The sequence below is a fragment of the Scyliorhinus torazame genome, chromosome 12, assembly GCF_047496885.1.
Source record: "Scyliorhinus torazame isolate Kashiwa2021f chromosome 12, sScyTor2.1, whole genome shotgun sequence".
Classification (NCBI taxonomy): domain Eukaryota; kingdom Metazoa; phylum Chordata; class Chondrichthyes; order Carcharhiniformes; family Scyliorhinidae; genus Scyliorhinus; species Scyliorhinus torazame.
Genome location: NC_092718.1, coordinates 174798412 through 174820407, shown reverse-complemented (window position 1 = coordinate 174820407; position 21996 = coordinate 174798412). Strand labels below are relative to the sequence as shown.

General features: G+C 47.8%; 1 protein-coding gene across 3 annotated transcripts in view; it reads right to left on the bottom strand.

The window, feature by feature from the left end:
* LOC140386752 (myeloperoxidase-like) overlaps positions 1-21996 on the bottom strand; it is a 103759-nt gene that overhangs the window by 59567 nt on the left and 22196 nt on the right. For all 3 annotated transcript variants that reach the window (XM_072469405.1, XM_072469406.1, XM_072469408.1), the window contains exons 3-5: positions 10987-11080; positions 1206-1375; positions 443-575 (exon numbers count right to left, since the gene is read on the bottom strand). In XM_072469405.1, coding sequence (XP_072325506.1) covers positions 443-575; positions 1206-1375; positions 10987-11080 — 397 coding nt within the window. The remainder of the gene's footprint in view (positions 1-442; positions 576-1205; positions 1376-10986; positions 11081-21996) is intronic.

The window sequence follows — 21996 nt, the reverse complement described above, 5'->3', positions numbered from 1 at the left end:
ACTGAACCCGCCCGACACAAACAGGAGCGGAATATCCCAGCCTCTCTGCAGCTGCCCAGGACTCAAACACTGGAATTTCTTACCTGAACTGCTCTGCTACTCCACCTCTCTCTTCACCATGAAGACTCTTATTAAAATCTACTCATTCAACCAAGGTTTTGGTCACCTGTCCTAACATCCGTTTATATTATGTGGTTTGTTAGCTTTACTATACATGCATAAATTTACTATATATGTATTGATGCTGATTTATCACTGTTGCTTTGATGCAGTACCTGCAGACTATGTGGTACAGATTTATTATTGTTAGGTATTGTTACATTTGGCTGTTTACTTATTCAGTCCACATACTGTAATAATTTAAATAATTCGCCCTTTCTCTTCACTTTTTCGAAATAACATCTAACTTGAATGATAAGTGAGTGATGTTGTCCTCAGGTACCTGTTGTTGCAGTTGGAATTGATGTCTCGGTATCGGTTGGACCAGCAGCTATTCTTGCAGTCAGAGGGTTGGAGAATTCCTGAACACTCTGCAGTGTGTGTCTTACTGTCCAAATCAGTCAAGGTTAAAAGATCTATGGGAAAAAGGACATTAGTTGGTGATTACTGCAAGCAACCTCAAATATTATGGGAAATTTATAATGAGATAAATAACAGATTTTATATTTTAATTCTAATCGCCACATTCAGAGAAATAATCACAGATCATTTTCCCTGAAAATAAGCTTGTAAAGTGGCCCAAGAAATATGGAGGTTGTATTATTTATTGGTCACCATGGCAACTGGATGTTGCTGGATGCAGCTATAATATTTCTGCATTTTGACCATTTTTTTCATTCTGAGGTGATTGATATTTTGAAATTTGTTGCATTGGCCCTAATTCTTTGAAATTCGTGCTCTATATTAGTCAACCATCAATTCTTGAATTAGCTCCTATTTTATCCATTTCCTAATGTTGGTCCATCTCCTCAATTTCAGCAAATGGAAGATGCTACTTGAGCTGAGGAAGCACAAAATTGTGGTTTTTTTTAGGTGTGCTGGCAGTTTTAAAAAATGTGGAAAATAGGGATATACTTTGACTTAAAATCTGTCAATATTTATTTAGCAGGCATGCATAAACCTTCGAAGCACTTATTGAGCACTGACCTAAATTTCTTTGAGTTTGACAAGTGCTTGCTTCTGCCAGAAGTTACTTCTGAACTGACCTGATATGTTATGTGGCCACTGGTGATTCAGGTGAACGTGGTATTGGATCAATCTCAATGCAGTCTCCACAGCATCAGCAGATTGTTCTTTCCTGGTTGCTGCTGTAAGCTGCTTGAAGAAGCTTAGGAGGTCTAAAGATGTTAGGGATGCCTTATTAATATTTCTTTCACTGTAGGAAGAGGAAAGAAATCTTGAACCTGGTCACTGTTGGCAAATTTTCAAAAAGCCTCTTCTTTTGTCAGGGACCAAAATGTAGGGTAACCAAGGAGACCAATGTAATTTTACAACAATCTCAACACCATGAGTTTGAACCGTTTAAAAAAAAATGTTTTTATTGATTTTTTTTGTGGTATACAAAATAAGGATAAGTATGCACAAACAATAGGAGACAGAGTAAAAAGAAAAATATTTACACATCGGTCGGTTTGAATTATTTACATTGTCACAGTACCTTTAAGAAATGGATTTTTAAGCAATGTACCTTTAGGAAATGGAGCTGATCATATTACTGAAGTGATGTCAGAGGGTGGGGGAGCTGAGCTCACTTCTGGTTTTTTGAGTTTCAGTTTGAGAAGGCAGCTGGGGGTGTCTGTGTTTTGCTGAGAGCTGCAGGAAGAAACACAGAGCTGGTAGGTTGATTTTTGAAATCCAAAGACTATAAATATATTGAATGTAACCTCACGTCTGTTTTTGAAGGTTTGAAGTCTTTTGGATGTTTAAAGGAACAGTTTGAAGGATTATTTAGTGTTGTAGTCTTTTGGGGTTATTTTTGAAGTAATGGGTGTTAAGATATTCAATGTTTGTTTTAAAAAGGTTAACTTGAGTTCATAGAGTAAACATTGTTTTGTTTTACAAACCACTTATCCATTTCTGATGTATCACACCTGGAGAGTATGCTGTGTGCTTCCCACACCACAATCTATTAAAAGGTATGGTTGAAATCCATGAAACACTTTGGGGTTCTGTAAACGCGGACCCATAACAATTGGGGTCTCGAGGGGGATAAAAGTTTATCGATTGGATTGGCTGAATGAACTTAAAGACAGTGAGGGGTGAGCATATTGTGGTTGCTTTTCAGGTGTGGTATTTTAGTTTAAGTGGGGAGTGTGTTGTGGACAATGGCTCTTTCAGAGGCTCAGGAGTTTTTAGGGGTGGACACGGTAACACGCAATACCTTACGGACAGAGACTAAAAGTAGGCTGTTGGATTTGGCAAAAGCATTGCAGTTAACATTGCCTGGCAAAACGCGAAAATATGAGGTACTTACCGCGGTAGCTGAGCATTTAAATTTGCCTGAGATACATTCTGACTCATTAGAAATGGCAAAGCTCCAGTTGCAGATTAAGCAATTTGAACATGAAAAAGAATTAAAGCTGCTTGAATATCAATGAGAGAAAAAGAAAAGGAGAGAGAAGAAAGAAACAAAGAAAGAAATAGAGATAGAGAGGAAAAAGAAAAGGAGAGAGAAGAAAGAAACAAAGAAAGACATAGAGAGGAAAGGGAAAAAGAGAGAGAGTTTGAACTTCATAAAATGGCTATGAAACATGAAAATCAGTTAAAATTGGCAGACGCAAAGGGAAACATACAGTTGGATGAGATTGATGAGGATAGTGAGACAGAGCATCATAGTCGAAGACGTAGTGGGGGTCTATTTAAATATGTCCAAGCATTGCCAAGGTTTGACGAGAAGGAAGTAGAAGCTTTCTTCAATTCATTTGAGAAGGTAGCTAAACAAATGAAATGGCCACAGGACATGTGGGTATTACTGATTCAAACAAAGCTGGCAGGTAGAGCTAGTGAAGTGTTTGCATCACTACCGGAGGAGGTATCTGGAACGTATGAGGAGGTGAAGAAATCCATCTTAGGTGCATATGAGCTAGTGCCTGAAGCTTACAGACAAAGGTTTAGAAATTTAAGGAAAGAATTTGGTCAAACATACATGGAGTTTGAAAGGCTCAAACAGAGTAATTTTGATAGGTGGATAAGGGCTTTGAAAATAGACCAAACGTATGAAGCTCTCAGAGAAATTATACTTTTGGAGGAGTTTAAAAATTAAATTCCTGATGTAGTGAGAACTCATGTGGAAGGACAGAGGGTTAAAACTGCGAGATTAGCAGCAGAAATGGTAGATGATTATGAATTAGTTCATAAATCATGGCTTGGTTTCCGACATCAGTTTTAGCCTGTGAGGGATAGAAACTGGGGACATGAGAAATGCTCAAGTGGTAAAGGTAAAGGTGATCTGATGGGAGATAATAAGGAGAGTGTACCTCAGGTTAAAAAAGAAATCCAGGAGGGTGGAAGAGAAACAAAAAGTTTCAAATGTTTTCACTGTAATAAAATAGGCCATGTAAAGTCACAGTGTTGGTGGTTGAAGAAAAGCACTGGGAAGGCTGATGTGGTAAAACAGGATAAGACAGTGGGGTTTGTTAGAGTGGTAAAGGAAAGCCCAAGGGAAGCAAAGGAGGTGCAAACGATTGTATAGCCTGATCAAGAAGTAATTGATAAGAAGGTGCCAGATGTCTTTAAAGAATTTACTTTTGTGGGTAGAGTTTACTCATGTGTATCAGGAGGAGCAGATAAAGAAGTCACAAATTTAAGAGATACAAGAGCTAGTCAATCTTTAATGGTAAGAAGAGATGAGGAATTATGTAGTTTGGGAAGAATGGTGCCAGAAAAGGTGATAATATGTGGAATTCAGGGTGGGAGGAATAGCGTTCCATTACATAAGGTAAGGTTGGAAAGTCCAGTGAAGAGTGGTGAAGTGGTAGTAGGAGTAATAGAGAAACTATCTTGTCCAGGAATACAGTTTATCTTGGGTAATGATATAGCTGGATCGCAGTGGGAGTGATGCCTACTGTGGTTGATAAGCCAGTGGAAAATCAGACAACTGAAGTGTTGGAGGACGAATATCCTGGGATTTTTCCAGATTGTGTAGTAGCAAGGTCGCAAAGTCACAGGTTAAGACAAGAGGAGAAATCAAAGAATGAAGATGAAGTTTAAGTGCAATTCTCAGAAACAATTTTTGATCAGATGATTGAAAAAGAACAAGAACAGGTGGAGGAAGAGGCGGATATTTTTAGTTCAGGAAAATTGGTGGAGTTACAACAGGAAGATGTAGAAATAAAACGGATATATCAGAAAGCATATACGGAAGTGGAATCTGAGAGTATACCAGAGTGTTATTACCGTAAAAGTGATGTCTTCATGAAAAAATGGAGACCTGTACATATGCAGGCGGATGAAAAGTGGGCAGAGGTTCATCAAGTAGTATTGCCGGTAGGGCATAGAAAGGAGGTGTTGCGGGTGGCACATGAGGCACCAGTGGGAGGTCATTTGGGGATAAGGAAAACTCAAGCTAAAATCCAGAAACATCTTTATTGGCCTGGACTACATAAAGATGTAGTTAAATTTTGTCAATCATGTCACACATGTCCTGCATTTGAGGAACTTTTTACAAGGGTCCTAATTGATTGTGCAGGACTGCTTCCTAAAACAAAAAGTGGGAATCAATATCTTTTGACTATAATGGATGTGTCTACTAGGTTTCCAGAGGCCATTGCAGTACGTAATATTATAGTTAAAAAGATTGTGGAGGAGTTACTTAAATTCTTTACTAGATATGGACTACCCACAGAAATTCAATCGGATCAAGGATCAAATTTTAGCTCAAAGTTATTCAAAGAAGTTATGGATAGTTTAGGAATAAAACAATTTAAATCAACTGCGTCCCATCCAGAATCGCAGGGAGCATTAGAAAGGTGGCATCAGACATTAAAGACAATGTTGAGGGCTTATTGTCAAGATTATCCAGAGGATTGGGATAAAGGAATTCCATTCGTACTGTTTGCAATTACGGTTGCATCTAATGAGTCAACCAAATTTAGTCCTTTTGAACTAATGTTTGGTCATGAGGTAAGAGGACCACTTAAATTGATTAAAGAAAAATTGGTAGGTGAGAAATCGGAACTTACACTATTGGATTACGTGTCAAATTTTAGGGAATGATTAAATAGAGGAGGTGAATTGTCTAGACAACATTTGAAAGTTGCACAAAATGTGATGAAACGGGTTGCGGACAAAAAATCCAAAGTATCTAGTTTTGCCAGTGGAGATAAAGTTTTAGTGTTTCTACCAGTGGTAGGGGAGCCTTTAAAAGCTATGTTTTGTGGACCGTATCAGATTGAAAGGAAATTAAGTGAGGTAAATTATGTGGTAAAAACACCAGATAGAAGGAAGACTCACCGAGTGTGTCATGTAAATATGCTTAAAAGGTACTTTGAAAAGGAAGGAAAGAAAAAGGAGGTATTAATGATTTATGGTAGCATTGTGGATAGCACAATTGCTTCACAGCTCCAGGGTCCCAGGTTCGATTCCGGCTTGGGTCACTGTCTGTGCGTAGTCTGCACATCCTCCCCGTGTGTGCGTGGGTTTCCTCCGGGTGCTCCGGTTTCCTCACACAGTGCAAAGATGTGTAGGTTAGGTGGATTGGCTATGATAAATTGCCCTTAGTGTCCAAAACTGCCCTTAGTGTTGGGTGGGGTTACTGGGTTATGGGGATAGGGTGGAGATGTTGACCTTGTGTAGGGTGCTCTTTCCAACAGCCGGTGCAGACTCAATGGGCCGAATGGCCTCCTTCTGCACTGTAACTTCTATGTAAAATTCTATGTAAAACTCAAAGTGACGAACCAAATCCAGATGACTGTGAATTTGACATACCTCAAATTAAATTGGAAAATGACGATGTTCTTAAAAATTGGGATGAATTGTTAAGTTACCTTCCAGAGGAAAAACAAACTGACCTGAAAGAGTTATTGATATCACATGGGCAAGTTTGTAGAGATAAATTGGGAAGTACTAAAATGGCCAGACATAGAATCACATGATGTAGATGTGTGATCACATGATGTAGATGTGGGACTTAATCCTTTAAAATTGGCACAGGTTAACAAAGAAATTGAGAGTATGCTTAACAATGGCATAATTGAAGTGGGTTTCAGCAATTGAGCTCACCCACAGTGATGGTACCTAAACCAGACGGTACCCATCGGTTGTGTGTGGACTATAGAAAGGTGAATTCAGTTACAAGAACGGACTCTTATCCTCGTTTGGAGGATTGCATTGAGAAAGTGGGAGAATCTGCTTTTATTTCTAAATTGGATTTACTTAATGGTTACTGGCAGGTACCTTTATCCGAAAGGGCGAAGGAGATTTCAGCTTTTGTGACTCCAGATGGTATATACCAATTCAAAGTTATGCCATTTGGCATGAAAAACCCCCAGACACATTTCAACGGTTAACTAATACAGTAGTTTCAGGATTACCCAATTGTGCGGTATATATTGAAGATCTGGTAGTTTTCAGCCAGACATGGAAAGAACATTTACATAATCTGATGGAGTTATTCGATCAACATCAGGTGGCAGGTTTGGTGATAAACTTAGCCAGAAGTGAATTTGGAAAAGCCCAAATCACTTTCCTTGAGGAGTTTCCGATACCCTCAAGACGAAGGGAAATAATGTAATTTCTTGGCATGAGTGGATTTGATCGAACATTTGTGCAAGAGTTTTGTAGCGTGATTGCTCCACTGATGGACTTGCTGATGAAACGTCAAAAATTTCAATGGACAGCAGACTTTCAGCAGGCATTTGACTGCCTGAAAGCTATGGTAACCGATGCTCCTGTATTGGAGAATTGCAAAGGATTCTGTGATCAGATTGAACTGAAGGATCTAACTTTAAAGAGAAATGTTGAGGCATAGAGGAATGGATGGATCATGCAGAGACTTGTTCAGAGAGACTGTCAATCGAGAAGGATTTCGGTTGGAGGAAGAAGAACGAAAAAAATGGACTATATTATTATACCTGTTTGCGTGTGTTGTTTTTTTGAACCGGTAAAGTGTTTTTACTGTGTGCATTTCTTAATTGATGGTGCAAAGGTGAAAAATGAAACCATCTTGAAGTTGATGGTTTATTTTTTTTTCTGGGGGGAGGTGTCGTGTGAGAGTACCTTTAAGAAATGGATGTTTAAGCAGTGTACCTTTAAGAAATGGAGCTGATCATATTACTGAAGTGATGTCAGGGAGTGGGGGGTGCTGAGCTCACTTCTGGTTTTTGAGTTTCAGTTTGAGAAGGCAGCTGGGAGTGTCTGTGTGTTTTGCTGAGAGCTGCAGGAAGAAACACAGAGCTGGTCTGTTGATTTTTGAAATCCAAAGACTATAAATATATTGAATGTAACCTCATGTCTGTTTTTGAAGGTTTGAAGTCTTTTGGATGTTTGAAGGAACAGTTTGATGGATTATTTAGTGTTGTAGACTTTTGGGGATATCTTTGAAGTAATGGGTATTAAGATATTCAATGTTTGTTTTAAAAAGGTTAACTTGAGCTCATAGAATAAACCGTTTGTCCATTTCTGCTGTATCACACCTGGAGAGTACGCCGTGTGCTTCCCACACCACAATCTATTAAAAGTTGTGGGTCGGTTGAACTCCATGAAACACTTTGGGGTTCTGTAAACCCGGACCCATAACATACATACATCGTTGATCCTTCTCTTGCATTATTTACAGTAGTGGTTGTGGTTTGCTGTTTTTCGTTCCCCACTGTTTTTTTGGTTCTGGTTGTTGCCTCTCCCCACCCCCCCTTCTTTTCTTTTCCTGTCCCCCCTTGCTTCTCATGCTTCTTTTGTTGGACATGGTTGGGTTCCATGTCCCCCTGCCCCTCTCCTCTCACTCTCCTATCCCTCCCCCCACTTCCTTGCTATGTCATGGCTACCCCCTCCTATTCTTTGGCTTCTTAGTTGTTGGTCTCAAACAGATCTTGGAACACCAAGTGAATGGCTCTCACGTTTTGTGGAAGCCCTCCTCCGACACCCGGATGGCGAATGTAATTTTCTCCATTTGGAGAAACTCCAATAGGTCGGACAGCCAGTCTGGAGCTTTGGGTGCTGCTGCTGACCGCCAACCAAGCAGGATTCTCTGGCGGGCGATCAGGGAGGCAAAGGCAAGGGCATTGGCCCTCCTCCCCATGAATAGATCTGTCTGTTCTGAGACCCCGAAGGCTGCTATTCTTGGGCATGGCTCCACCCTCATCGCCATCACCTTAGACATTGCCTTGAAGAAACCTGTCCAAAATCCAGCAAGTTTGGGGCAACACCAGAACATGTTGGCTTGGTTGGCCGTGCCTTCTTGGCACCATTCACATTTGTCCTCCAGAAAGAACCTGCTCATTCAAGTTCTAGTGGACTCTGTGTACCAGTTGTAGCTGCATTAGACTTAACCTTGCGCATATGGAGGTGGAATTGACCCTGTGCAGTGCTTCACTCCAGAGTCCTCACCCTATTTCAAACCCCAGGGCCGGGATTCTCCGAGCCCGCGCCAGCTCAGAGAATCGGAGTTGACGCCGAGATGGCTCGTGAAGCCGGGACCGGAAACCGGCAACCGGAGAATCACCGCCAGCCGCAGCTTGGACTCATATCATTTGATGTCGCATGTCTATTCTGATATCTTTATGATATGCAGAAAGATACCAGAACAGACATGAGGCATCAAATGATATGTGTCCAAGCTGTAATCTTTACTACTTTATTCTTTGACTGAACGCAGGCACAAATCTACCCTATTAGGCAATTTAAGAGATTATGCATCTTATTGGATAAGACACTGGAACTAGTCTTTACTCTTTCTCATTAGAGTTGAAAGAGGCCCCAACGGCGATTCTCCGCGGTCGACCGGACGAGTTTCCGCCGGCGTGGTTCTAACATGGTTCTACCCGGCGGGAACTTGGACCTGCGGCCGTGGTGGCTGTCCTGGTGGGGGGGGTTCAGACTCCGGGAGGTGCCTCTACGACGGCCAGCCCTGCAATTGGGGGCCACCGATCGGCGGGCGCGCACGATCTGGGGGGGGTGGGGCATCCTTCTTCTGCGCCGGCCCGCTGTGTGGCTCTGCCATGTCGCGCGGGCGCAGTGCGGATTTGGGCACCGTGCACATGCACGGACCTGCGGCTGGCAGTGCAGGCCGCGTATGGCAGCTGGAGCAGCGTGCAGCACTCCAGCGCTATGCTGGTCCCCTGTGGGCCACAGAATCGCAGGGCCAGCAGGCCCGTTGACCCTGGTGTGAAGCACTCCGGTGTTTATGCCGGCGTCAGCACTTAGCCGCGATTTGAAAGAATCCCGTCCCAGGTCTTCCTCCCAATTCTCCCTTATCTTGACCAGTTGGGTGTTGCCACCCCCGCCCCCCCCCCCCCCCCCCCCCAGTCGTCCATACATGTCACCACACCACAGTTCCCTTTCTCCAGGATGTCTGCATCCAACAGGTCCTCTAGTAGTGATTGTGGTGGTCGTGGGTATGTCCTTGTTTCCCTTCGTAGAAAGTTTTTGATTTGTAGGTACCCAAGTTCGTTCCCCCCACTTTCTGTCAGTTCCTAGAGCATTATTAGCCTGTTGTTGGTGTAAAGGTCCCTAACTGTCAGTGTCCCCCCGCCTCGTCTCCACCTTTTGAAGGTGGCGTGAACCTGAGGTAATTGTTGAAAGAGTTCAGCGGCTGGATTGCCGGTCTCCCAGCCGCGTGTTTCTCGGCAGTGTGCCATTCGCTGGTGGCGGGATTCTCTCTTCCCACCGCTTACCAATGGGATTTGCGCTGCCGGCAGGAACAAAGAATCCCAACAACAGGAGAATTCTTGCCCAGATTTCTTTTTAAAAAGGCAATTAGATAGGTATATAGAAAAGAAGAATATTAAAGGGAGTAAGTGTGAGCATGGAATTAGACGAACGACTGATTTTGTGCGACCGCCATCACCTGCCCGCATCCCCCCACCCCACAACACTCATTGCCTTGCGGAGTGTTTTCTGGCGGCAGCTCACCATTGGCCACCAGAGGGGGTCTTCCTGTCGGCCGAAGTTTATGGCATTTTGTATGGCTCACCCACCTTGCTGCCGGAGAACCTGTCACAAGGGGGTTGGTTGCCTTCAGCAGGAGCAGAAGGGTCAGAAAATGTCACCCTAACTTTATGATACCAGAACAGACATGAGGCATCAAATAGTATGGGTCCAAGCTGTAATCTTTACTACTTTATTCTTTGACTGAACGCAGGCACAAATCTATCCTATTAGGTAATTTAAGAGATTATGCATTTTATTGGATAAGACACTGGAACTCGTCTTTACTCGATCTCATTACAGTCAGATTACCTTTTGTGTTGACAGTGTCATCATTCTGAGGTTATATTAATGCAACTTCTTTCCTTTTCTTCTCATTATTGGAGAGAGTGACGGCTTTCGGAATGAACTGAAGGTTGGGTCACATTAATCAACTGCTGTTAAGGAATAAATATCTGTACTTGACCAGAAGTGCAGAAGTTCTGCTTTGGGTTCCATGTTCTTCGATCCATTCAAAGTAGCATAATTCTTGCGATATTAGCAAATATGTTGCTGACATTAAGGGATGCGGCAGATAATTAATACAAGGGAGATTCGGCACAGTTAAGCAAATAAACCATGAAATGATGCAACATCTGAATCTTATAGTAAGACAATGTATGACAGTAGGAAAATGACAGCTACACAATAAGGAATGTTGATTGGCAAAGCAAAAGGGGGAAATAATTTCATTATCAATTCTCACGGTTGACTGGCTATTCATTCAGCGTGAAAAATTATCAGCAAGACTAATTGCGAACAGGAATCATTGTAACGGCATTTGACTCGGCCGAAACAAGTTATTCTAATCACACAAATTGCAGGTGAATCCAGTTCGAAGGCAATGTTCCTGAGATTAATACTCACTCATCTCTGAACTCTTTGTACAGCTGGTGGATCATTTTGAAAGCTTCCCGTGGAGTCCTTCGCTTGAACCCACTGCTCAGGGCTCCCTTAGAATCTGTACACAAAGCAGGACTGCAGCCACTCAGTAAACTTGTGGAAAATCCCTACTCACCCTGATTTTTTAGTTCATTCTTTTATTTAGATAATTCATTCGTAAATTAATAACACAAGCGATGTCACAGGACAGACAATGTGGTTGTTCAGGAGTGTTCAGTTCCTTTCAATTACCAGTATTCTAACTTATGGAAAACAATAAATTCTTTTATTTTGAGGCGGGGAGGAGAAGGTGTTGAAGGTTTATGATTATCATAGAATTTACAGTGCAGAAGGAGGCCATTCGGCCCATCGAGTCTGCACCAGCTCTTGGAAAGAGCACCCGACCCAAGGTCAACACCTCCACCTTATCCCCATAACCCAATAACACCACCCAACACTAAGGGCAATTTTGGACACTAAGGGCAATTTATCATGGCCAATCCACCTAACCTGCACGTCTTTGGACTGTGGGAGGAAACCGGAGCACCCGGAGGAAACCCACGCACACACGGGGAGGCTGTGCAGACTCCGCACAGACAGTGACCCAAGCCGGAATCGAACCTGGGACCCTGGAGCTGTGAAGCAATTGTGCTAACCACTATGCTACCGTGCTGCAATGAAGGTTATTAATACTGAAGAATGGACCTTTTTTCAGCTCTTCCAGAACTTATCTGAAGGGCCTGATATTCAGAATCTTTTGTCCACCTTGCTAATAAAGTTCTTTGAGGCACTTCATCCCCCCTAACTGCAGGCTTCTCCTTTTTGTGACAGAAATCTGCATCTTGCTCATTTCTGTTCACATCTACTATGGTGGGGATTCTGCCAGGAGCCGATACTTCACCTTCCTCCCAACAAAGGTTGTGGCCCTGCCCATTCCCTGCCTCCCAATTCACCTTTCCCCAATTCCCGCTGTTCACTTCTCTCTCCATTATTCATTCAGCTATTCTCTCCGTCCCCCTCTTCTCCCCCATTTTTTAATTTAATCAAGAGATTATGGGCATCATTGGATAGGTCAACATGTATTGCCTATTCCTAAGGGTCCTTGAGAAGATGGTGGTAAGTCTTGAACCTCTGCAGTCCATGTGGTGTAGGTACACCCACAGCGCTGTTAGGGAATCAGGTCCAGGATTTTGACCCAGTGCCAGTGATGGAACAGCGATATATTTCCAAGTCAGAATAGAAAGTGGCTTGGAGAGGAACTTCTATAGTATTTCATATCCCGTTCGTGTTTTCTCTCTCTCATCTTGCTCCATCCTCTCCCACTTCCTTCTTCACCCTCTCTCCATTTCTATCTCAGTTTTCCTCATCTATTTGTTTTCTCCTCCCCTATTGGGTGTTTACGTGGCTTTTAAGTAGATCTGAAAATGTTTCAAAATAAGTTTTAAAATGCCTGAGAGTGCCCACAGTGTCTGTGCCAAACATGCTAACAGGCGAAGGAAAGACATAGGGCGCGATCCCCCCCCCCCCCCCCCCCCACACCGGGTGGGAGAATCCCCGGGGCGCCGCGCGAATCACGCCACGCTGCCCCGACCCCCGAACGCGATTCTCCCACCCTCTGGAAACCAGCGGCGCGCGATTCGCACCGGGCCGCTCGGAGAACCGGTGAGCGGCGATTCTCCGGCCCGGATGGGCCGAGCGGCCGCTACGACACGACAGGTTCCCGCCAGTGCTGTCCACCCCTGGTCGCTGCCGGCGGGAACGCGGGGGGGGGGGGGGGGGCGATCTGGGGGGGGGGGGCAGGGGGAGGGGGGCTCCTTCACCGGGGTGGCCTCCGATGGGGTCTGGCCCGCGATCGGGGCCCACTGATCGGCGGGTCGACCTCTCCCCCCCGAGCCCACCTCCCCCCCTGGCCTACCTCCTTCCACGCGCGGTCCACCGGCGCCATGTTGGTGAGGGGCCGGCGCACGTAAGACGTTCCCCACGCATGCGCGTGTTGGCGCGGCGCCCATTTGGCACCGCGTATGGATGCTGGAGCGGCGTAAACCACTCCAGCGCTGTGCTGGCCTCCTGTGGGGGCCAGAATAGGTCGTGCCCGTGCCCTGTTTGCGCCGTCGTGAAACGCGACGGCGTTCAGTATGGCGCGGGCACTTGGTCCGCGCCGCGGAGAATCGCCCCCCATATTTTATTTGGTTGACCAGATTGTATAATCTTATAACAAAAACAGCAACTGCTGGATAAACTCAACAGGTCTGGCAGAATCTGATCTGTGTAAGAATCATCGAGATCCAAAATGTTAAATCTGTTTCTATCTCCACGGATGGTGGCAGACCTGCTGAGTATATCCAGCATTTTCTGTTTTTATTTCAGACTTCCAGCATCTGCAGTATTTTGCTTTTATCTGCATAAACCTATAGTTGGAGCTCTGGGCCATCTGTATAAACAAGCTTGATCGGCTATTTGATCTACTCATGCTCCTACTTGTGTGAATTTTAACATGGGAAATCCTTCATTTAAATTATCAGTAATGCCTTCCATGAAATTTTGTTTGTGCCAAAATAAATTAAAAATGGAACAATTGAACATGCATGCAACTCAAAATCGATTTACATTTTAAAAATGGGTTTTTCCAGCCTGTGAAATACTTAATTAGAATGTTGTGAATGAATTTATTTTCAACACTAGAGTCATATATTAACAATGAAAGTTGGCAACAGAAATTATGGAATTCCCCCGCAGGCTGAGGCAGATATTTATTTTTTGCTGTCAACTTGCCAACTGGCTTTAATTAATTCAAACCACTTCATTTACATAGAATCAGAGAATTGCTACAATGCAGAAGGAGGCTATTTGGCTCATTGAGTCTGTATGGACCCTCTGAAAGAGCACCCTACCTAGCCCCACTTCCCCATGCTATCCCTGCAACCTCACCTAACCTACACATCTTTGGACACTGAGGGACAATGTAGCATGGCCAATCCACCTAGCCTGCACATGTTTGGACTGTGGGAGCGGAGCACCTGGAGGAAATCCATGCAGACACAGGGAGAACGTGCAAACTCCACACAGTTGCCCATGGCTGGAATCAGGTGCCTGGTGCTGTGAGGCAATAGTATTAACCACTGTGCCACCGTGCCAACAACAGTGGTCACGGTTCATGAAATATACACTTTCCAATGTTCCAAAACAGCCCACTCACTGATGCAGTTTTTCCCAAACTCACTGCCATTCTGGGTTTTTTCTGCCAACACTCATTTGTCACTGTTCTTCTGGAAAGTCATTCTCTGCATTCTTCTTTCCAGCAGTTTCGAGCAAGTAGCTCTGTTGTGTCGATGCAGTTGCTTAGCAAGGAGTATGAAGGTGGAGCTGGAACACATTTATCAAGAAGCTCCCTAAAGTTCATTGTACACTTATTTTTACAGCGCAGCAGAAAGGCAAACTAATATCTCTCCATTCTGCTCTCCCTTGTGTCATTCTCTGAAACATGGCAACTTAAATCTGAACACATTGCGTGGCACCCAAAAAATACCTCAATAAAATTGTTTGTTAAAAAAAAAAGAGAATGCTAGCTAAGTACATGAGGCTGGATGAATAGAAGAACATTTTATAGGCTGAAAAGTAGTAAGGTGGGGGAGGCTTGTGTTGGAGCAGAAACACCAACAAAGATCTGTTAGGAAGAAAGCCCTGTTTCTCTGCTGTAAAATTCCATGGAACAAATGCACAACATCAGAAAACATTCAACAATTTCAGGCTGCGAATCTTCTCCTCCACCTCCATCCCATTTTTATTTCTATCAATTTATTTTCATTTCTTTCTTCGAGACCTTTTCTCCTCATCATTGTATTCCTCCCCCCCCCCCAACTAGGGCCATCTGTTCCCTGTTCCAAGTTGTTCTTTGACATACTGCTTACCTCTGCCATTCTGATCTCTTCGTGTGCCAGTATCAGCACCCTTCTTCGTCATGTTCACCCCCATTAACAGTCCCTTTGCCTGTTTGTCCACGACATTTTTGATTTGATTTGATTTCTTATTGCCACGTGTATTAGTATACTGTGAAAAGTATTGTTTCTTGCATGCTGTACAAACAATGCATACCGTATATAGGGATGGAAGAAGAGACTGCAGAATATAATGTTACAGTTATAGCAAGGTGAAGAAAAAAGATCAAATTCATACGAGGTAGGTCCATTCAAAAGTCTGACGGCAGTAGGGAAGAAGCTGTTCTTCCCTACTGCCTTTGTCTTTGACATCTTTGTCGCACTCCACCTATCAAGGGCCCTCTATCCAGTCCCACTGCTCCACGCCCACCCACCTGCCCTACGCCACCACAGTACAAATCTCATCCTATTTCCAGTTCTCTATGGCAGGCATTGTCAAACTCAGGGGCGTGACCTGCGGGTGGGTCGCGGGCAGCTGTCGGGAGGGTGGTGCAGCCGCCCGTTGCAGCGCTCCCGATCGTGCAAATCTGCGCGTAACAGCCGCAGGAGCAGGCTGTTAAGAACGCCGGCTGCAAGCGGCCTACAAAATGGCCGCGAACATGTAAAAAAAATGCGGCCGGACTTCCGGTTGCGGCTATGCAGAGCTAAGTCGCACGTTCGGCAGCTCCCGCTTAGAACGGACTTTTGGGCTCTTTTCAGGGCCCCCAATGGCATTTTTTCGACATTTCCCGGTGTGGGAAGAAGATTGCAATATTCCCCCGACAGTGTTTGGCTTGGACCACGTAGCACAATCAATCACTCATGAGACAAGATGAGAAGGAGTCGAACAATGTCTTTATTACGCAGACTTGTTCCCCAGCAGCACAGTTACAGAATGCGGCTGCTGGGAGAACCCGGGCTCTTGTACTCCGCCTTACTGGGTGGAGCCAACAGGCGGCCTGATCCAATCGGGATCCAGTGTCTATCTACCAATAGCCTCTCGGCATCCCAGGGTACCTTAATACCCGTAATACATACCACCACAGACCAGGAGCGGGGCGACTAAAAAAGTGGTGGTGAACCCAAAGAAAGTGCGAGGAAAGAAGAGCAAGATAGCGGCGGGCGGGGACCAGGCAGCGTGGATGCAGTGGGCGCAGGAGCAGCAGGAGGCTATCCAGCGCTGCTTCAGGAAGATCAAAGCGGACCTGCTGGAGCCGATGAAGGCTTCTATCGACAAGCTGCTGGAGACCCAGACGGCCCAGGGGGTGGTGATCCGCGAGGTCCAACAAAAGATCTCCGACAACGAGGACGAGATCTTAGGCCTTGCGGTAAAGGTGGAGGCGCACGAGGCGCTCCACAAGAAATGGCAGGAACGGTTTGAGGAGATGGAGAATCGGTCGAGGCGGAAGAAATTGCGGTTCCTGGGCCTCCCGGAGGGGCTGGAGGGGTCAGACATGGGGGCCTATGTGGTCACCATGTTAAACTCGCTGATGGGAGCGGGGTCCTTCCAGGGGCCCCTGGAGCTGGAAGAGGCCCATAGAGTGCTGGCGAGGAGGCCCAAGGCGAACGAGCTGCCACGGGCAGTGCTGGTGCGGTTTCATCGGTTCGCTGATCGGGGGTGCGTGCTCAGGTGGGCCAAGAAAGAGAGGAGCAGCAGGTGGGAGAACGCGGAGGTTCGAATATATCACGACTGGAGTGCGGAGGTGGCGAAGAAGAGGGCTGGGTACAACCGGGTGAAGGCGGTGCTCACAGGAAGGGGGAGAAGTTTGGCATGCTGCAGCCGGCGCGACTGTGGGTCACCTACAAGGACCGGCACCATTATTTTGAGTCCCCGGAGGAGGCGTGGGCCTTTGTTCAGGCCGAGAATCTGGACACAAACTGAGGGTCGGGATTGGTGTTCGTGGATTGCTGTTGGTGTGTTACATTTTGAGGGGGGGGTTCTTTGCTCTTGTTTCTTTTTGGCTCGGTGTGGGTGGTTAGGGTGGGTTGGTCACTGTTTTGGTTGGGTCTGTCGTGTGGGCTCTTGGAGGGGGGTAAGTAAACGGAGTAGGAGATGGCCGGTAGGGGCGATGGGGCCCCGCGGGGGAGGGTGATGCCCGAGTCGGGGGTAAGGGGACTGGGCCTGTAAAAGGAGCTGCGTCAGAGGTGGCGGGGCCGGGCAGGTGGAAAGCGCGGGCTTTTTCCCGCGCTGAAGGCTGGAGGGGGCGGGGCCGGGGCCGGGAAGCGAGGGTTTTTTCCCATGCTTGGGATGGAAGGGGGAGGCGGAGAGCCTGCTGATGGGTAATGGAGGAGGAGGAGGGTATGTCCCACAATGGGAGGAGTCGAAGGAGAGGCGGGAGTGGCCGGGGTCAGCAGGAGTCAGCTGACTTGCGGGAATGCAATGGGGGGAGCAAAGCAGCTAGGAGGGGTCCTAGCTGGGGGTGGGAGGTGGGTGGGGGGGAAACTGGGTTGCTGCTGGTATGGTCAAGGGGGAGCTGGAGCGAGTAGAGGGGGTTGGGATGGGGGTCTGCCGCCGTGGGGAACGGGCCGGGCGGGGGATGCGGGCACGTGGCTGGCCGAGGAGGAGTTATGGCTAGTCGGCGGGGGAGGGAGGTGGGTAGCCCCCTGATCGGGCTGATAACCTGGAATGTAAGGGGACTGAACGGGCCGGTCAAGCGGGCCCGGGTGTTCGCGCACCTGAACGGGCTGAAGGCGGATGTGGTCATGCTCCAGGAGACACACCTGAAGGTGGCAGACCAGGTAAGATTGAGGAAGGGGTGGGTAGGTCAGGTGTTTCATTCGGGGCTGGATGCCAAAAATCAGGGGGTGGCGGTCTTGGTGGGAAAGAGGGTGTCGTTTGAGGCGTCGAGCATTGTGACAGACAATGGCGGCAGGTACGTAATGGTAAGTGGTAAGCTGCAAGGGGAGAGGGTGGTGCTGGTCAATGTGTACGCCCCGAACTGGGACGATGCGGGTTTTATGCAGCGCATGTTGGCTCGGATCCCGGACTTGGAAGTGGGGGGCCTGATAATGGTGGGGGGGGACTTTAACACGGTTTTGGATCCGGCACTGGATCACTCCAGGTCTAGGACGGGTAGGAAGCCGGCAGTGGGTAAAGTTCTGAGGGGGTTTATGGACCAGATGGGAGGGGTGGATCCTTGGAGGTTTGCAAGGCCGGGGGCTAGGGAATTTTCATTCTTCTCGCATGTTCATAAGGCTTATTCCCAGATCGACTTTTTCATTATGAGCAGGGCGCTGATAGCGAGAGTAGAGGATACCGAGTACTCGGCGATAGCCATTTCGGATCACGCCCCACATTGGGTAAACCGAGAGCTGGGGGAGGAGAGAGACCAGCGCCGGTTGTGGCGCTTGGAGGTGGGGCTGTTGGCGGACGAGGAAGTGAGTGAGCGGGTCCGAGGAAGCATAGAGAGATATCTGGAGGCCAACGATAACGGGGAGGTCCGAGTGGGGATGGTATGGGAGGCGCTGAAGGCAGTGGTTAGGGGAGAGCTGATCACCATTAGGGCCCACGAGGAGAGGAGAGAGCAGAGGTAGAGGGAGAGGCTGGTGGGGGAGATGGTGAAGGTAGAAAGGAGGTATGCAGAGGTGCCTGAGGAGGGACTGTTGAGGGCGAGGCGTAGCCTCCAGGCCGAATTCGACCTGTTGACCACCAGGAAGGTGGAGGTGCAGTGGAGGAAGGCCCAGGGGGCGATTTATGAGTATGGGGAAAAGGCAAGTCGGATGCTGGTGCATCAGCTTCGGATGCGGGACGCAGCTAGGGAGATCGGGGGAGTTAAGGATAGGGGAGGGAGTGTGGTGCAGAGTGGGGTTGGCATCAATGGGGTCTTCAGGGACTTTTATGAGCAACTGTATCGGTCCGAGCCCCCACTGGAGGAGGGAGGGATGGGCCGCTTTCTGGACCAATTGAGATTCCCGAATGTGGAGGAGGGACTGGTGGCGGGATTAGGGGCCCCGATTGGGCTGGAGGAGCTGGCCAAAGGGATAGGGAGCATGCAGGCGGGGAAGGCACCAGGGCCGGATGGTTTCCTGGTCGAATTCTACAAAAAATATGTGGACCTGTTGGGCCTGTTGCTAGTTAGGACCTTCAATGAGGCAAGGGAGTGGGGGGGCTTTGCCCCCGACGATGTCCCGGGCACTGATCTCCTTGATCCTGAAGCGGGACAAGGATCCCCTGCAGTGTCGGTCTTACAGGCTGATTTCGTTGTTAATCGTAGATGCCAAGGTGCTGGCGAAAGTCTTAGCCACGAGAATTGAGGATTGTGTGCCGCAGGTGATCCATGAAGACCAGACGGGGTTTGTGAAGGGGAGGCAGTTGAACGCGAATGTACGGAGGCTCCTGAAATGATGCCGGCGAGGGAGGGGGAGGCGGAGATAGTGGTGGCGATGGACGCTGAGAAGGCCTTCAATAGGGTAGAGTGGGGGTACCTGTGGGAGGTGCTGAAGAGGTTCGGGTTTGGGGAGGGGTTTGTCAGGTGGGTTAGGCTGTTGTACGAGGTCCCGATGGCGAGTGTGGCCATGAACAAGAGGAGGTCTGGGTACCTTTGGTTGCATCGAGGGACGAGACAGGGGTGTCCCCTGTCCCCCCTGCTCTTCGCACTGGCGATTGAACCCCTGGCTATAGCACTGAGGGAGTCGAGGAACTGGAAGGGGTTGATGTGGGGTGGGGAGGAGCATAGGGTGTCGCTCTATGCGGACGACTTGCTGCTATATGTGGCAGACCCGGTGGGGGTAATGCCAGAGGTAATGAGGATCCTCAGGGAGTTCAGGGATTTCTCAGGGTACAAGCTCAACATGGGAAGAGCGAGTTGTTCGTGATTCACCCAGGGGACCAGGAGAGGGGGATTGGCGAGATCCCACTAAAAAGGGCGGAGAGGAGCTTCAGGTATTTGGGGGTCTAGGTGACCAGGAGCTGGGGGGGCCCTGCATAGACTTAATTTCACGAGACTAGTGGAGCAAATGGAGGAGGAGTTCAAGAGGTGGAACGCGTTGCCGCTGTCCCTGGCGGGTAGGGTGCAGTCAGTTAAGATGACGGTGCTCCCAAGGTTTTTGTTCCTGTTCCAGTGCCTCCCCATTCTTATCCTGAAGGCCTTCTTTAGGCGGGTCAACAGGAGCATAACGGGGTTTGTGTGGGCGCGAGGGACTCCGAGAGTGAGAAGGGTGTTCCTGGAGCGGGGTATGGATAGAGGGGGGCTGGCACTGCCCAACCTCTGTGGGTACTACTGGGCTGGCAATGTGGCGATGGTGCGCAAGTGGGTGATGGAGGGGGAGGGGGCTGCTTGGAAGAGGCTGGAGACGGCGTCTTGTTAGGGTACGAGTCTGGAGGCGCTGGCAACGTCGCCGCTGCCGCTCCCTCCAATGAGGTATACCACGAGCCCGGTGGTGGCGGCTACACTCAAAATCTGGGGGCAGTGGAGGCGGCACAGGGGGGAAGTGGGGGACTTGGTGTGGACCCCAATACGGGGGAACCACCGGTCTGTCCTAGGGAGAATGGATGGAGGGTTTTCGGGGTGGCACAGGGCAGGGATAAGAAGGTTGGGGGACCTGTTTGTGGATGGGAAGTTCGCGAGCCTGGGTGAGTTGTATGGGCTCCCCCCCCGGGGAACACCTTTAGGTATTTACAGGTAAGGGCGTTTGCCAGGCGGCAAGTGGTGGAATTCCCGCGGCTGCTGCCACACACAGTACAGGACAGGGTGCTCTTGGGGTGGGGGTGGGTTGGAGAGGGGAAGATCTCGGCAACTTACCAGGTGTTGCAGGAGGAGGAGGAGGCCTTGGTGGTGGAGTTGAAAAGTAAGTGGGAGGAGGAATTGGGAGAGGAGATCGAGGAGGGGCGTGGACAGATGCCCTTGGGAGAGTGAACTCTTCCTCTTCGTGCGCGAGGCTCAGTATCATACAGTTTAAGGTGCTGCACAGGGCACACATGACCGGGACAAGGATGAGCCGGTTCTTTGGGGGTGAGGACAGGTGTGTTAGGTGTTCAGGGAGCCCAGCAAATCACACCCATATGTTCTGGGCTTGCCCAGCGCTGGAGGAATTTTGGAAGGGCGTAGCGAGGACGATGTCAGGGGTGGTAGGATCCAGGGTCAAACCAGGCTGGGGGCTCGCAATATTTGGGGTTGCAGAGGAGCCGGGAGTGCAGGAGGCAAAAGAGGCCGGTATTCTGGCCTTTGCGTCCCTGGTAGCCCGGCGAAGGATTCTCCTTCAGTGGAAGGATGCGAGGCCCCCAACCGTGGAATCCTGGATCAATGCTATGGCGGGGTTTATTAAATTGGAGAGGGTGAAATTCGCCTTAAGGGTTCTTCAGGTGGTGGCAACCGTTCTTGGACTTCCTGGCAGAACGGTGGACAATGGTCAGCAGCAGCAACCCGGGGGGGGGGTTATTTTATCTTTGTTTGTTTACACTGGGGGATCTGAGGGAGCCGTATATATTTGCTATGTTTGCTTTGTGTTAATTTGGGGTGTTAATTTATTATTTATGTATAGGGGGAGGGGGGCACGGGGGTTGTTTTAATTCTATTGGGTTCCTTTTTCATTTTGGTGTTGATATTTTGTGAAAACCTCAATAAAAATTTTTTTTTTTTAAAAATGCGGCCGCACTGCGCATGCGTGCCAGATCATCGGTGCACATGCGCAAAATTATGCGCATGCGCGCCGATATTCGGTCACACATGCGCAGTGCGCCTCCTTTTTTTTAAACGGTCGCAACTTTTCTTTTTCCAAGTTCGGGGGGGGGGGTTATTCATTTATTTTATTCATTTAATTTTTATTTTTTTCATTTATTTTATTCATTTTATTTTTGTTTTGTTTACACGTTTGGGGGGGGTTTTGTTTGACAAAATTTTACAGGACAAAAATGCAGAACTTTGGACAGTTGGAGACTCCATACTTTCCGACACCGGAAGGGTTCACCTTCATCCAACAGGTTCCATTGGAGGAGCGTGTACGACGGCCATAGGGACCCAAAACCATTTCCTCCATTTTTGTCAGCAGAAAACAAGGTAAGAGAAAATGGTGGGTCGCGCAGGTCGACCGGCGTGGGTCTCGAAGGTCGGCTGGGTTGGGTCCCGAAGGTTGGCCGGTTGGT